At 50.1% G+C, this 16,704-nt stretch overlaps 1 protein-coding gene across 1 annotated transcript; it reads right to left on the bottom strand.

The window, feature by feature from the left end:
• Window positions 1-9,911: 9,911 nt before the first annotated feature.
• Window positions 9,912-15,481, bottom strand: LOC135885060 (sperm axonemal maintenance protein CFAP97D1-like). The gene is made up of 5 exons (XM_065412695.1): window positions 15,389-15,481; window positions 13,258-13,338; window positions 12,236-12,354; window positions 10,541-10,724; window positions 9,912-9,974 (listed from the first exon to the last, which is right to left on the bottom strand). Exons 1-5 carry the CDS (start codon window positions 15,479-15,481, stop codon window positions 9,912-9,914), a joined length of 540 nt encoding a protein of 179 aa, XP_065268767.1.
• Between the last annotated feature and the right edge of the window lie 1,223 nt (window positions 15,482-16,704).

Genomic DNA, 16,704 nt, shown 5'->3' with positions numbered 1-16,704 from the left:
GCCGCCTCAGTTCGCCTCATGGTAAGGCCAGCCCTGACCCTGACCCCCTCCTGTGCCCCAACCCCCAGTCCCAGCCCTGATCCTCATCCCAGCCTCTGAATCCCTGGATCCCAGCCCGGAGCACCCTCCTGCACCCCAAACCCCTCATCCCCAGCCCCACCCCAGAGTCTGTACCCCCAGCTGGAGCCCTCAGCCCCCCTGCACTCCATCCCCCCTGCCCCAGCCTGGAGCACCCTTCCACACCCTGAATTGCCCATTTCTGGCCCCACCCCAGAGTCCACACCCAGAGCCCATACCCTCTCCTGCACCCCAACCCTCTGAGCCAGCTTGGTGAAAATGAGCGAGTGCATGAGGGTGGGGAGAGCGAGTGACAGAGGGGGGGGATGGAGTGAGCAAGGGGCAGGGCCTCAGAGAAGGTGTGGGGTAGGGGTGGGGTCTCAGAGGAGGGGCAGGGCAAGGGTGTTTGGTTTTGTGTGAGTAGAAAGTTGGCAACCCTGCTTGGGTCTCCCAGGAATACAGAGAACCTCAGCCAAGGGGGGCCAGGTTCTGCGAATCTCTCCAACTATTCTGGGGGGGTGGGTCTTTGAGCCCCCGCCTTCCTGCCATTCAACCCACAGGGCAAAATCCTGGCTTTGTTGAAGTCAAAGGCACAACTCCCCTGGGCCTCTTTCCCAGGAGATGTAATTAAAAACTAACCATCCTGCCCTTCAAAGCCTGCTACCAGGCAGCACAGCCTACAGCACCCCCTAAGCCGGGCCTAGCACAAGTGATGTGTTTCCCTTACTGGAGCATCTGGACGCCTGATTTCAATCAAGGAAACCTTAGGTTCTGCTGACTAGCTGGGACCCCAGAGATGTGCGAGGACTGCTGTGATCCAGGGGCCTCTCGGTGCCAGAGGGAAGAGGTTATAGGGATGCCCTGGGCCTCAGGGGTGGCCCGTCCATATAGGCGAACTAGGCGGTCGCCTAGGGTGCCAAGTGAAATGGGGCGCCAAATTTGAGGGGGGGAAATCAATTTTTTTTAAAAAATGAAAAAAAAAAATACAAATAAAATAACGAAGATGTCATTATTTCAATTCCTGTGCACGTACGGAGAGAATATGAATTATAATTAATTTCTCTACATTTCTGAGAATTTATTAATATGTCAAATCTTTTATTTACTGCAAAAATAAATAATATTTTAGTGAATTTTTTTTTCAATTTGTGACATAGGGTCAAGATGACCCATTCCACAATTTTGATAAGCAATAACTCAGCCACAATGAAACACATCTGCTGGCGGCAAGAGCTGCAATGCTAGTGACACCTAACTCGAATATACATCAAGGTCGCATAGCTGGAAATTCATGTAGAGCGGAGATATCATAAGTTGATACATGTCAAACGGTCATTTTAACACACATCGCAGGTAGATGGTTAAGAATTGAGCAAATACTGTGGAAAATTGTGTTTCTTGGTGCCAAAGAATAAAGAATAACGTCTTTCGGCATTATAAATCCAAAATGTGAGTATCTTTAAGTGTTATTAAACCTTAGCATTATTATCGGGCTGTATAATTATGAACTTTCCTTTGTTATAACTGGTTCACATGTAATAAATAAGGTCCATAAAAGAAAAGTAACAGCGTTAACGCTTAATAGACTACGAAAGCGATGATGTCACACTCCAAGCAGGTAACCCTGAGGAAGGGGATTACTTTCCAAACAACCAGTGTTGGGTTATAATGTCAAAAAAGGTCATTGTGTTTCCATGTAATCGCTGTAACTAAATGTTTTAATAGGTAAGTGAGTGTATGTTACTAATCATTGAACCTTTAAGCAGTGAAAAGATGTGTTGGGATGGCTGCAATGTGGTTTAAATCGCCAACCATGTGGTGGGTGTGACAGCCATCCTTAACGCTATAATGCTTGCAGTTGGGAGCACAGTACATAACAATATTCAAATGCCCCATGGCAGAAAGAGGAAAAAGAAAATCCTCAGGAGTAAACGAAAGGCTGAGAAGGAAAAGGACCAAGCAAAACAGCAGGGATCCTTCCTAAAATATCTTCTCTTTAATCCAAATAAAGATGGAAGCAGTTCACAGCATCCAGATGAAGGAATTTTACTTGGAGAGGAGGTTAGCTCACATCCGCATGGAAGCAGTTTGGAACATCAAGGTGAAGGTATATTACTTTGAGATGAGGGGTAGCTCATATCCACAAAAAAGCAGTTTGGAAACTCAAGATGATAGAAACTTACTTCTAGATGAAGGCAGCTCACAGCATCAGACTGATATGGAAGTGAAGAAAATTTATTCACCTTCAGAGACACATGCAGAAATTGAAGTAAATGAAGTAGAAGGAAGAAAGGATGAGGAAGTTACAAACAAGTTACAGTATGGGGACCCAGCTTCATGGCCCAGATGTGATGATAGTGTGCGGCAAATTCTCGTGGAACATGGACCCAAACAAGTTCATGAATTTCCCTTCCCTAAGGATGGAAATAAAAGAAACTTCTCTGCTCAGCATTACAAGAGGAAACTCATTAATGGGGAAGAAATTCATCGAAACTGGTTACAATATTCAGTGTTTTGCTTTTGCTGCAAGTTGTTTAGAAATCAAGCAATTGGTACATCACTTACTGAAAATGGTTTGAAGGACTGGAAAACATATCTTCAATTCTCTCTTCACATGAAAGAAGTACAGAACATTTGGAATGTTTTCAAAATTGGAAAGAACTTGAATTACAATTGAAAAAAGGAAAAACTATCGATGAAGAAAATTTATGTGTGATCAAGGAAAAAGAAGAATATTGGCAACGAATACACTGCTCTACAGCCAAAATGCTTCTGAAATAAATGTAGTCAAACTTTACTAATTCTGGGTCACTGAGAACGAAAATGATACTTAAAATTGTTGATTGGCTCTAGTTTTCAAGATATGCTATTGGGTCAGTATATACGACCCTTGACTTGGGAATGGCGGAGGATAAGTGAGTTATAAAGGGAAGGGATCTCAATTTAAACCAGAAATGACTAAAATACATCTTTGACTGGATCTATGAATAAATCTATGATTGGGTTTGGACAGTACTTGCTTTTTAGGCAAAACAATGAATGATGCAATCTGAAGCTGGTATTGCAATTCATATCATGTATGACGCATCATGTTATTCCTAGAAGTCATGGATGATGCAATCATAACGAAGCTTACATCACTATGCTGAACAAATTGCCCTATATCAGCTCTAGAAATCATACAGTGTCGTGCTCTCTTATTTGTCAGTGTTTGATTTTGCAAAGGGACACATTTCTGTTTAGCCAAAGTGAGCAGAGATGCCTCGTACTTGTGTGAACAGTGCAGATAACTTCTGCTATGTTTGTGGTGAAGTGACTTTTGCATCACAAAAGCGCAGTATAACCACTATGGTTAAGAAAGCCTATCACCTTTATTTTGGCTGCAAAATTGGAGATCAGGACAAGAGGTGGGCCCCACACATATGCTGCAACACTTGTGCAACAAATCTTCGCCAGTGGTTGAACAGGAAAAGGAAATCTATGCCTTTTGCAGTGCCAATGATTTGGAGAGTGCCAACAGATCATACCAGCAATTGTTACTTCTGCATGGTGCCTCCAGTTGGAAAAGGTGTGTCAAAGAAGAAAAAGTGGACTGTGCATTATCCAAACATTCCATCAGCTATACGCCCAGTACCCCACGGAGAAGGACTGCCGGTTCCTGATGCACCAGAATCATTCTCACTTGAGTCAGATGAGGAAGAGGAAGAGGATGAAACTTCTGGTCCTGAACCATCAATGTCACAGGACCCATATTTTCTCCCATCCTGCTCCTCTGAACCACACCTCATAACACAAGGTGAACTGAATGATCTTGTCAGGGATTTGGAACTACCCAAGAGTAAGGCAGAGCTATTGGGCTCCAGACTACAGCAGTGGAATCTCCTGGCAGGTGATGTTAGGGTTTCCATGTTCCGTGACCGTCAAAAGGATCTTGTCCCATTCTTCTTCATGGAAGGTGATCTTGTAGCCTGCAACAACATCGATGGTGTGATGGCAGCCCGCAACATCGTTCACGATCCAGATGAGTGGAGACTGTTCATTGATTCATCGAAGACGAGTCTTAAAGCTGTTTTATTGCATAATGGCAATGTTTTGCCATCAATTCCAGTTGGTCATGCAGTCCATATGAAGGAAACCTATGACAACATGAAACAACTTTTGAGGTGCATAAACTATAACCAACATCAGTGGCAGCTTTGTGGCGATTTGAAGGTTGTTGCTCTCTTGCTTGGTCTGCAGACTGGATACACAAAGTACTGCTGTTTTCTCTGCGAATGGGATAGTCGTGCAAGAGATTCCCACTACATCAAGAAAGATTGGCCACTCCGACAGTCATTGGAGCCTGGGAGGAAAAGTGTTCAGCATCCACCATTTGTTGAATCAAGGAAGATTTTGTTACCACCCTTACACATCAAGCTGGGTCTGATGAAGAACTTTGTCAAAGCCATTGACAAAACACAAGCAGCTTTCAAGTACCTCCATGGAAAATTTCCAAGGTTAAGTGAAGCTAAGATAAAGGAAGGTGTCTTTGTTGGTCCTCAGATTCGTGAACTTCTTTGAGATGATGCATTTGACCATGCACTGCATGGCAAGGAAAAGACGGCATGGAAAGCCTTCCAGTTAGTGGCAATAAATTTTCTCGGAAACAAGGCAGACAACTACAGGTTGTTGGTGGAAAACCTCCTCAAGGCATACAAAAGCCTTGGTTGCAACATGTCACTAAAGATACATTTTTTGCACTCTCATCTAGATTTGTTTCCACCGAACTGCGGAGCAGTGAGCGACGAGCACGGCGAGCGATTTCACCAGGACATTGCAACAATGGAGAAACGCTATCAGGGCAAATGGAGCCCATCAATGCTTGCAGACTATTGCTGGACAGTGACAAGAGATGCTCCATTTAATGAATACAAGAGACAAGCCAAGAAGCGCCGAGTAGACACTGAATAGGACTAAATTATGTACATAATAGTTTTTTGCCTTTTGTTTCATAATAAATTTTATTTATATAACCCTTTTGCTGATTTTTAAAGTGTTACATAAACAGGACAGGTGAAATATTATCATGTAAAGCAACCATAAACACATGAAAAGACCTAGGTTTACAATTTATGATTAAAACTCTACTATCTACACAATATACATAGACATAAAATGTAAAAATTTAAATATCTTAGAAACAGTAGCCAATCAGTTGTTTTAATTGTCATATTTGAATTCAGCACATCAAAATACATAATAAATAGCACATTTTATCTCTGAAGCAGACGACTTCTCAAAAATTGTAGACCAGTGATATTAGAGCATCTGATTGCTTTAGTGAGAATTCTCGGTGGGCAAAATTTAGCATTCCGTAGCCGCAGTAGAAATGAAAAATTATACACTCCAGGTAATGGAAACTTTTAAAATTTGTTGAATACCTAGCTTTGTTTGATCCAGTCTTGAAGGAGCATCTACGTAAAATTACTGATCATGAAACACAGGTTCGTTACTTAGGAAAAAATATGCAGAATGAACTGATTCAAATCCTAGCAAATGCCATTAAAAAGAAAATTGTAGAAGCTGACCATTCTGCAAAATACTTTTCAATAATACTGGACTGTACACCAGATGTGAGTCATGTTGAACAAATGACAATGATCATTCTTTTTGTGGATATGGAAAAGTCTGCAGATTAAGATAATGTTGAAGTGCTCATAAAGGAACATTTTTTGGATTTCGTACCACTGAAGGAGATGACTGGAGCATTTATGACTGAAACTATTCTACAAGAGCTTGAAACAATGTCATTATCTGTTGAAAACTTATGTGGCCAAGGCTATGATAATGAGTAATATGAAGGGTAAAGACAGTGGTGTGCAAATGAGAATGATGGAAATCAATCCTAGGGCCTTTTTCGTTCCTTGCAGTGCGCAGTCTCTGAATTTGGTTGTCAATGATGCTGCTAGATGCTGTTTGGAGGCAAGCAGTTTCTTTGACCTGGTGCAATGTGTTTATGTGTTTTTCTCAGGCTCAACACGCCGTTGGGAGATTCTGATTCGCCATGTGAATTCTCTAACTGTGAAACCACTTAGACAAGATGGTAGAGTCGCATTGATGCTTTGAAGCCTCTTCACTATGAACTTGGAAACATTTATGATGCCCTAATTGAAATTTCTGATGATACTACCTTTATTGGATCATCTGGCAATACGGCACATTCAGATGCAGAAGCTCCTGCAAATGGCCTTTCCAAGTTCAAATTTGTGACTTCACTCATTTTGTGGTATAATATCCTTTTTGAGATTAACCTCACTAGTAAGCAGCTTCAGGAAAAGAACTTGAACATACATTCTGTTATTCAAAAACTGCAGCAAACCAAAAATATTCTGGAGGAATTCAGAAGTGATGAAGGGTTCAAAAGTACACTGGTAGATTCTCTCGAGCTTGCTGAAGAAATAGACTTTCCGACAGAATTTGAACCAGAGCCAGTTTGCATTTGGCAAAAGAAACAGCAGTTTTCGTATGAAGGATGAGACACACCCATTCAGAACCCAAAACAAAGGTTCAAAGTGAATTTCTACTGTGCAGTCTTTGATACTGCTGTTCACTCGGTTGATGAAAGATTTCAATAGATGCAGCAGCTAGAGTCAGTATTTGGCTTTCTATATGATATCCACAGCTTGTAAAAGAAAACAGCAAAACAGATAAGAGAATTTTGTATAAAACTAGAGTCGGCATTGACTCATGAAAATTCAAAAGACATTGATGCTACAGATTTGTGTAGTGAGCTTCAGGCTTTTTCAAGACGACTTAAGAAACATTCCACTCCTGAAGAAGTACTGAAGTTTGTTTGTGAAAATAAACTCACAGACAGTTTTCCAAACATTTGTATAGTTCTACGCATTCTTTTAACTTTGCCAGTTTCCGTAGCTAGTGGGGAACGTAGCTTCTCAAAATTAAAATTGATAAAAACATATCTGCGTTCAACAATGGTGCAAGAGAGACTTGTTGGACTTGCCACAATGTTAATAGAGCATGAAATAGCTGGAAAACTGGATCTAAAAGAACTAGTGACTGAATTTTCAAAACTTAAAGCAAGAAAAGTTATGTTTTAAGACCACAGAGTGTTTTTTATTCGGAATGTTTTGTAAATACAGGTTAAAGTTCATTGAAGAGTTTTCTTACTTCTTTCTATATTGGAATTATGTATCTATACTGGGGATCATGTTCTTAACACTGTGACATGGGGCTGGGCACCAGCAAGCGTTCAACAAGTTTCTTGCAGGCAGGAGACACTTCTCTACCTGCCTGGGTGTGTGTAGATTGAGTATGCTGTCTATTTCTCAATGGAGGCTGTAACATTCTGTACCTTGGGGGAGCGCCCTGTAGCCCCCATATTCCCCATTTATATATGACATATAAAGGCATATAAAGCATGCCTTGTAAGGTAGCAGGGGAAAGGTTATGATCTGCTGAAAGTCATTTCTCTATCCATATATGTATATCATTAATGCATATGTAGTGATGAGAAGTGTGTTGTATGGTTGTCACTAAAACATGCTGTAAGTTGGGGAATCAGCCAGATATTAGTCCTCCAGAGACAACAGCAAGGAAAGTAACTAACACCCGGGCGGGGTGTCAAACAACCCATCAACAGCCATTGTCCAGCAAGGGAGCTACAATTCAGTAACTCACCTGCATGAGACCACACCCGGGGAATTGCTCAACCTTGCCTGGAGACTCAGCAATGCCCACCAGACATGCCTGGACTTGTGTTTTCCAAGCACATGGACTGAGGGTATAAAACTGAACATAGGGGGGCCCATGCTTGGCCTTTCTCCTTCACCCACCTACGCTGCAAGCAACAAGGACACCCTGAAGATGCCAACTGAGGGGACTGGCCCAGATTTCAAGGGTGAAATCTGTATACTATGAACTGCAGTATCCAGTGGGGTGAGAAAAACTGCTTAATCTAGATGTTGCCCAGTCTAATAGGGTTGAGAGTTTAGACTGCGTGCTTATACTTATTTCTTTTGGTAACTAACTCTGACTCTTCGCCTATCACTTAATGCCACTTAAAATCTATCTTTTGTAGTCAATAAATTTGTTTTACTGTTTATTTTTACCAGTGAGTTTGCATGAAGTTTGTAGCAAATCTGCTCAGGTTTTGCAAAGCCTGGTGTATATCCACTTTCCATTGATGAACTGGTGAACCAATTAATAAATCTGCACTGCCACCTTGAGCAGTGCAAGATGGTATATTCCTGGGGTACAGTGCTGGGAGCTGGGGGGATTTGGCTCTGGTGCCTTTCTCTGTGTGATTCATGAGTGGCCCTGGGAGCATTCATGTAATCTAGCTGGGTGTGGGGTTCTCCACATGCGGTTGTGCTGAGTAATAACAGCACTTGGAGGAGTTTGCTGCTGGTCACTAGCAAGGCATTGTGAGAGACAGCCCAGGCTGGAGAAAGTTAAGGGGGCACAGAGGCCCCACAGTCCCAGGCTGCACCCCGGGTATCCTGTCAGAGAGGCCTAGCTAGAATCTGAGCAAAAGGCCAATCACGCGACTGCAAAGTCTTCCAGGGGAAAACCGAGCAGCGGGGAGTCACCTTGTTTACAAGTAAAGACAACGGAGAAGTGTAACTGGGGCTGCAGAGGCACCCCAGGGGTCCAAACTGCCAGCTGGCTTGTCTTACGAATGGAGGGGCAGAGCCAGTCTGGCTGTTTGACGTTGGAGAGCCACTTTGGGTTAGCTAACCTTTACGGGTGTCATAAACATACAGCCAAGGATAGCATAAAATCCCTCCTTTACCTGTAAAGGGTTAAGAAGCTCAGATAACCAGGTAGGCACCTGACCAGAAGGACCAATGGGGAAAGAAGATACTTTCAAATTGGGGGGGGGGGGGAGAAGAGACTTTGTTTTGTGCTCTGTGGGCGTTCTCTCGGGAAACAAAGGGAGAGATCAAGCAAGTAATCCAGCTCCTACTGAAATGATACATCTAATATTACAGAAATAGTAAGTAATAGCAAGGAAATGCGTTAGAGTATCTTTTGTTTTAGCTTGTAATTTTTCCCTATGCTAAGAGGGAGGTTTATTCCTGTTTTTTTGTAACTTTAAAGTTTTGCCTAGAGGAAAACCCTCTGTGTTTTAACTCTTATTACCCTGTAAAATTACCTTCCATCCCGATTTTACAGAAGTGTTTCTTTTACTTTTTTCCCCGTATAATAAAAGTTCTGTTTTTAAGAATCTGATTGGGTTTTTAGTGTCCCAAAAACCCAAGGGTCTGGTCTGTGCTCACCTTGGTTACTCTCAAGCCTCCCCAGGAAAGGGGGTGAAGGAGCTTGGGGGGATATTTGGGGAAAACAGGAACTCCAAGTGGTCCTTTTCCTGAATCTTTGTCTAACTCACTTGGTGGTGGCAGCATACTGTCCAAGGACAAGAAAAAATTTGTGCCTTGGGAAAGTTTTTAACCTAAGCTGGTAAAAATAAGTGTAGGGGGTCTTTCATGCGGGTCCCCACATCTGTACCCTAAAGTTCAAAGTGGGGAGGGAACCCTAAATGTGTAACCATTTGGTGCCATTAAATTGACTTGCTTCTTCTCGAATCTCTGCTCTGTTAAATGATCCTCTTTTGTTTTGACTACAAACATATCCTCGTGTTGTGAGCGGGGAACCTGCGGTGTAACTTGCAAGTTGTTGCGCAGTGTTCCTTGGGGGCAGCAGAGCTGTGAATTCTGTCAGCGCCCAGTGGGACAGGGGCTGGGCGCTCTAGGGCACCCGTGGGGCTGGGCTGACACAAAGTGAGGTGTTCTTACAATGAAGGGAATTGACCTTTGGGACAGAGGGTGGGTTCCTCATCACTCGAGATCTCTAAGTCAAGACTGGGTGTCTTTCCAGAGGATCTCCTCGGGGCTCCTGGGGGAGGCTCTCTGGCCTGCCTTATGCAGGAGGCCAGAGTAGGTCACTGTGGGCCTGTCTGATCTGAAATCTATGAATTGCTGCCCCACCTCTCCCCGGCCCCTGCGTTCCCAGGGGCTGCGTTTCCAGCTGAGCACGCGGGGCTCCAGCTGGAGCCAATGGGAGTTGTGGGTGCTCCCCACCTCAGAGGATCCAGCCTATCTGTGCCTGTGCGTCTCTATCCCCACCAGACCCCAGCGGAGCGCATACAACCCAGCTGGGACAGGCAGCCTCGGACCAGGGCTCCCCCCTCTATAGGGCAGGAGAGGGGTGCTGAGATGGGGAACATTGGGAGTGTGGGGATGAGTCAGGGAGGGAAAGTGGGGGGCCAGAGGGGAGCACGGTGGGGGAGGGAAGGGAGTGTGGGCACCACAGAGAGGGAGCAAGTGGGAGGGCAGAGCGGGCGATGTCGGGGGGTGAGCAGCAATGGCTCTAAGGATCTCCCTGCCCTCCCAGCCCAGCAGCGACTCAGCCGTTGCCCGGCCCAGGCTGCCCCTAGGGGCTGGCGCAAGGCAGCAGCGACCCCGCCTCCCTGGCAGCCTGTTACCTGCAGGGCCCGCATGCTGCGGGGGTGGCGGGCGATGCTGTTGCGGATGAGCTCCACCCTCTCCCAGTGGCGCTCCCAGGGCTCCCGGGCGTACTCCGACTGCTGCTGCCTCAGCCGCCCCACGAGCCGCTGGTTCTCCACCCCGATCTGCGCCAGCTCCCGGCGACGCCTCTCACTGCTCAGGCTGGGGGCAGAGAACAAGCGGAGGAGCCGTGGTGCCCTTTTAGCCTCCCCTCCTGGGCCCAGCCCTCTCTGCAGGCTCCTCCACCTTGAGGTCCCGCCCCGACGCTACTGGGCCAGCAGCGGCTCAGCATTCTCCCTGATGCAGGGTTCCCCTGCCCTTGCCCTTTTCTGGGCAGAGACGAGCAGGGGGGAAGACCAATCAATCCACCCAATGCCAGCTGGGACCCATAGGCCCCATTTCCCACCCCCAGTTTCTCCAGGCCCTCCCTCAGCTCCAGGAAGCCCAGCTGGACTTCCCACACGGACTGCCCCAGTGCCGCCCATGCTCCATCATCCTGCTCCTCACCCGGGGGGCCTGTGGGCTAGGGTAAGGCCCTGCACCCCACTCTCCAGCCGTGGCCCATCAGACAGCTGGGAGCCAGGGGGTGGAGTGTGGCCAGTGGGTGGCTCCAGCGGTGGAACTCCCTGCTGCAGGGAATCAGACCAACCCAGAAGTTTCCACCTCTTCACACAACCCTTCCCAAGCAGCCAGGGAAGGAGCCTGGGACAGGGACAGAGGAGGAGGATGTGTGAGGAGAGAAGCAAGGGGTGGATTGGACCTTTCATGGCCGATTCTAGGGCCAATTGTGGTTTTGTATCTGGTGGGTGTTATAAATGCAGTAGAGGCTGGGCAGACAGCAGGACAGGCACTACTGTGGCTGGCCTGAGAAGCACAAAGACATTGAAGGGTCTCCTGTAGGGAATGGCGTGGGGCAGCTGGGGAGAGGGTGGATGGGGCATATGGGGCAGAGCGACGGGATCCCTCTGCATTCAGGACTCGCTGCAGGGATGCCTGAATGTTCTGCCCAGCTTGCTCCTTTCTGCCCCCCTCCAGAGCAGCGATGGGTCTGAGTTACACCAGAGCCTGGCTGTGGATGACAAATCCCCGTAGCGCATGGGGGGGTCCCAGCCTGGGGTCCTGGCTCAGGCCCATCTCTCCCCATGCGCTGCCGCTGGGGAGAGGACTGGAGAACTGTCTGTTGGGCTCACACGGCCCAGGCCCCAGAGAGGCCTGGGGCGGTGGGACTTGCACCCTCCAGCACTTCAGCTGTAGCTTCAGCCGATCTAGTTTTAAGTGTCCCAGCCCACGGGGCTTCCCCGGGCCCTTTGGAGCGTGTCCTCAGGCGCTGAGCTGCTCTTACGGGCTGTCCCCTGCTCTGCCCCAGATTTCCTGGCTGACTCAGGACCCCTGTCGCAGGGACTGAAAGATCCAGATACGTTAGAGCAAGTTAAGGCCCGAGGAGGTGTGGCCCACTATAGGTCTAGTCAGCACCTGCTGTCAGCCCTGGCTCATGGGCCGCTTCCTTGTCCAAACAGACCCAGGGGAGGGGCTGAGATGATGTTACTGGGTGGGGGAACTGGCTGGCTCCTCCCCACTCAGGGGTCCCTTTGTCCCGCGGATCCTGCCCTCCCTCCCCCCCCAGCCGTTCCCAGCTCTCACTGCCAGTCCCATGCCCTGCCAGCGGCACAGACCTGCATACACTGTAGCTATTCCAGTTGTCCACGCGCCCCGTGGACTGCACAATGGCGACCAGCCTGGCCGAGCGAATGCAGTCGTCTCTTTCTCTAACGGCCTGGTGCTCTCTGTCTAGCTGGAGAGGGACAAAATCCAGAGCGTAAAGCCGCCCCCTCCTTGAGGCAACTAACAGATCACGTCATCAATCAGTCACCCCATCAGCTCTGCCCGCTCTCTGCCTCTCTCACAACAAAGCGCTTTACAAACCATCTCAGGACGAGGCTCCAGTGCAATGCAACCAGCTCTGGGGCTTGGGAGGGGAATGGAAGTGGAATAATGTATCAGACTGAACCTGCTGGCAGCCCTTGAGCTGGAATTGCCCAGGCCCCCAGAGCTAACACGGCAGCCTTGGGAAATGTGCCAGGGGATCTTTAATGATCACAAGTGACAGGACCAGCCTGCAGAAGGGCCCTCCAGCAGCACAGCACCCTAACGCCATGCTGGGGCATTGGGTCAGTAGTGACCCCGAGGGAAGAGCACCCCCTGCTGGCTCGCCAATGCCAATGCCCATGTCTGGGTGATTACATCACTCACATGCAAAAGGCAGGAGGAAGGCCATGGCCAACCCCCTGCCAGGTGGTTTATAAAGGCTCTGAGCAGGATGAGCGGTGGGGTGGGGGAGATGAAAGGGAGCTCCCTGTGGCCCCCCCTCCCCCGAGGCCCAGGCCAGGAAATCCCCTGCCAGGGTTGCCATCAGGGGTTTCTGGGGCCAGTACCCAGAGCCCACTGGGGGGGGTCTCCTGTGGTAAGGGCCTGTGTACTTGAAAGGGCCCCATCCTGACATCAGTGGGAGTCTGCCAGTACCAGGCCTTCAGGCTGGGGCCTTCTGTTTGGCCCTACCCTGGCGAGCCCTGGGCTGCAGCAGCAAATCCTTGGGGATGGGTCTTCACCCAACCACCTCCCCCCAGCCTCGCTGGGCTCCCTGGCAATGCCTGCCCGCCAGAGCAGCCAGCCCACATGCTGCCCAGAGGCTGCTCACCTGCATCCTTTTCAGGTTGAGCTGCAGGTGGCTGGGGGGCTGCGGTCCTTGGGTGTCCACGGCTGGGGAAGCCGAATCCACCTGCGGACAGGAGAGTCACAAGGGCTGCAGGGCTGGGTACACAGAGCCGGCTCTAGGAGTGCTGGCAGCTAGAGCCCAGGCTCGCCCCAGCTTTCACAGTGCAGGGCCAGCCCTCACCTCCTGCTGGCCCCACGGCAGCCCTGAGCCGTGCCACCCACTTCTGGCCCGGAGCAACGCCCAGCAGTCAGGAGCCACCCATGGGCCCCTTCGTTGCTTGTGCCCAAAGGGGGCGCCAGCACATCGCACAGTCAGAGCCTCTCTGATTAGCACCTTTCTCGCGGGACTCTCTGCGCTGGATTGCTGACCCCCTTAGCCCCACCCCCGAAACAATGCAGGGATAATTCCCCACCACCACCACCACCTCCCCATCAGTGAGTCGTGGCCACCTAGGGAGCGGGAGCAGGGCTGCCTAGTAGCGGTGGCTCGTTAATGAAGAGTTGAAGCCCTTTGCCCAGTGCCCCAAGGTGGGTGCTGCCAGTCACAGCTCTGCCCCCCAGCTCTGGGAACGGCTCCCCAGCTCCTGCACACAGGCCCCAGCAAATGACATGTTTAAGGCTGCGATTTAGTCATGGAGGTCACGGAATCCATGATTTCCAAAGATCTTCGTGACGTCAGCCAGCGTGGGCTGGGAGCTGCAGGGTCCCCTGCTGTCTGCGGAGGCAGGGAACTGCGAGGTACACCCGCTGCCTCAGGCGGCAGGAGCTTTCTGCAGCTCGTGGTGGCCACCACAGCCGGCAGGGGAAATCCCCGCAGCTTCCGGCCACCACAGATGGCAGGGGGACTCCTGCTGCTCCTGGCCACCCAGGCTGGCGGCAGGGGGAGCCCTAGAGTTCCTGGCAGCTGCTGGTGACAGGGGGAACTCCCACAGCTTCAGGCCCCCGTGGGCATCAGGAGGGAACCCTGCAGCTAAGAGCTGTCAGCTAAGGGGGACCCTGGAGCTGCGAGCCCCCAAGGGTATTTTTAGTAAAAGTCAGGGACAGGTCATGGGCTTCCATGATTTTTTCATTATTGCCTATGACCTGTCCATGACTTTTACTAAAAATATCCATGACTAAATCTTAGCTTTAGACATGATTAATCCTGGGGTGTGGGCCAGCGTCGGCATTGAGGGCTTGCTCCCCCCAGTGCACTGTAGGGCTCCCCCTGCTGGCCCAAGCAGGGATGCACAGCGATCCTGGGGCCAAGCTGCCCTCTGCACTCAGGTCCCTCTCTACTTGTCCCCATCTCACTGTCACCATGAGCAGTGCTGGGTAGGCAGCTCCCATGTTGGATCACTTCCTTGTCCAGCCTCCTTTCCCTGCCCCTTCCTGTGCCCATCCCCAAACTGCTGTTGTTCCTCTTTTCTTCCCGCTGCATTTCCTGCCCTGGAGCAGCTCCCAGTTCCCACCCCCGGGCTCCACTCCCTCCCCTGCCCCACGCCATGTGCTGAAATGATCAGCAGTGTCATTGTTCATGGTACCACTGAAATGTCTCCATTGGCCATTAGAGCTGCCACCCAGAGAGATTACTAATGGTCAGGGTGTCCCCCCTTCTGAGACTCTGCTTCAGGCTCTCTGCAGACTCAGGCAGCCATCCCTGTGGCAGGCACCATCAGAAGGTTTGCTCAGCAGGCTACAGCAGTGCACGAAGCAGGCCGACTGGCTCTAGCAAACCTGACAGCTTTCAATAGAGACCAGCACATGCATGGCTCTGCTCCACACCTCTGCCAGAGCTATTTAACAGCGGCTGGTCAGTGCAATTACAAACCTGGATTAGTGCAAAGCTAGAGCTCGCTGCTTAAGTTCACACAGCAGCTCAGGCGTGTGGACAGGAAAGGCCAAGAACCCAGGTCTTTGGGCTCCAGGCCAGTACCTGCTCCATTGGACCACGCAGCCCCTTGTAGAAATTCCCCCAAAGACCCACTAGATTCCCCATGTCCAGCTACACACACAGAGTAGATTCTCTAGGGCCTGATCACATATCCCTGGCATGCCCCGAACTTCCAGACTACTGGCCAGGGCTCCTTGCTTCTACCTCATTCAGCCCCATCCTACTGCGCCCAGTCCCGTACCTTGCTCCTGTGCTGGCGATAGGCTGCCTTGTCCCATTTCTCCTGCAGGTACCTGCTCGCAGCAGGTAAGATGGGCTGGTAACCTCGGGACATGGGGCTGGGCTACCCAGCTATGGGGCTTGGCTATTAGCAAGCGCAGGAGGCAGGGAGAGCAAAGGAAACACAGCCCAGCTGACGCTGAGGTTCAGGTGACCCAGGTGGAGGCAGGGACTGACTGTTCCCCTGGGTCCTAACCTCCCTTCATGGCTGATCGAGACAGGCCCTGACCAAAGGTTTCTCTTGGGATGGTCAAGTTTCACCTGAGCCCCAGGCTCTGCCTGGTTCCAAGCCCAGGGCGCTGGGTGCAGATACCCCACGTGAGGCTCAGGTTCCCCTAGAGCTTTGCCAACCTGTCTGGAAGGCTGTTGAAAATCTGGACCTAGCAGCAGAGCAGGAGGGTCTTGTCAGAGTCCCCTGGGGCTGGCCACGGGCTCTGGGTCCCACAGGCAGACAGCACCCCATCCACCCACAGGGCACTGCCCTCTGAAGCCAGACATGGCTGGAGAGACGCAGGCCTGAGCTGAAGCCCCCTGCCTGGCTCCTGCTCCCACCTGTGACACACAGGGCTCAAGCAGCTGCTGGTGACCTACATTGGGCCAAGTGGAGCTGGTGGCCTCCTTTGGCACTATGAGCCCTGTTCCCGGCTGCCAGCTGGCGCTCTGTGCTGCCAGAGCTAGTGAGTGTGTACAGACAGCTGGGCACATAGCACCTGAGGTGCTTGGCATGTCCCCCTGCACATTAGCCATGCCTCCCTGCACCCCCGGGACGCTGGGACTAGTCATGTGACAGAGGGGGAAACTGAGGCACAAGGCAGAACCATGAATTGCTCGTAGAGTCACACAGTGAGTCAGTGGCAGAACCAGGAAAAGAACCAGGAGGCCTCCCAGGCCCCTGATCTAACTACTAGATCACACTCTTGCCCAGAGCTGGGATGAGGACCCAGGCGTCCTGCCACCCAGCTGCCACTCTAACCACTAGGTTCACTGTCACACAGATATCTGTAATTAACACGCACCTTTTGTGGCAGCTGATTTTTGTTTCTCTAAAATCCTCACGAAGCTAACCAGACACTGGGAGAGCAGGCCCTGACACGGGGGTTTGACTGGGCATCATTACTGGGGTCACCAGCAGGAGGTGCAGAAAAGCCACTGGTAACTAGAGATGGGCTCAGAGCGAATGCTGCAAAATTGGGGGGAGCTCCCAAACCACGACAGTCCCTGCATCTGTCACAGCTGATTCCCAGTAAGAACCACCTCCTATGCTGAGGCCACCTGGCT

This window comes from Emys orbicularis, chromosome 10 (assembly GCF_028017835.1).
Source record: "Emys orbicularis isolate rEmyOrb1 chromosome 10, rEmyOrb1.hap1, whole genome shotgun sequence".
In the NCBI taxonomy this organism is placed as follows: Eukaryota; Metazoa; Chordata; order Testudines; family Emydidae; genus Emys; species Emys orbicularis.
The sequence above is the reverse complement of the archived record's forward strand: the minus strand, read 5'-3'. Positions and strand labels throughout refer to the sequence as shown.

What these genes read in the sequence shown, in the direction of transcription:
- LOC135885060 (XM_065412695.1), bottom strand. Translation starts at nt 15,481, where the DNA reads ATGTCCCGAGGTTACCAGCCCATCTTACCTGCTGCGAGCAGGTACCTG. An exon ending in ATCGCCAGCACAGGAGCAAG is followed by an intron (nt 13,339 to 15,388) that starts GTACGGGACTGG and finishes TCCTGTCCGCAG; the next exon opens with GTGGATTCGGCTTCCCCAGC. An exon ending in GCAGCATGCGGGCCCTGCAG is followed by an intron (nt 9,975 to 10,540) that starts GTAACAGGCTGC and finishes CTCCTGCATAAG; the next exon opens with GCAGGCCAGAGAGCCTCCCC.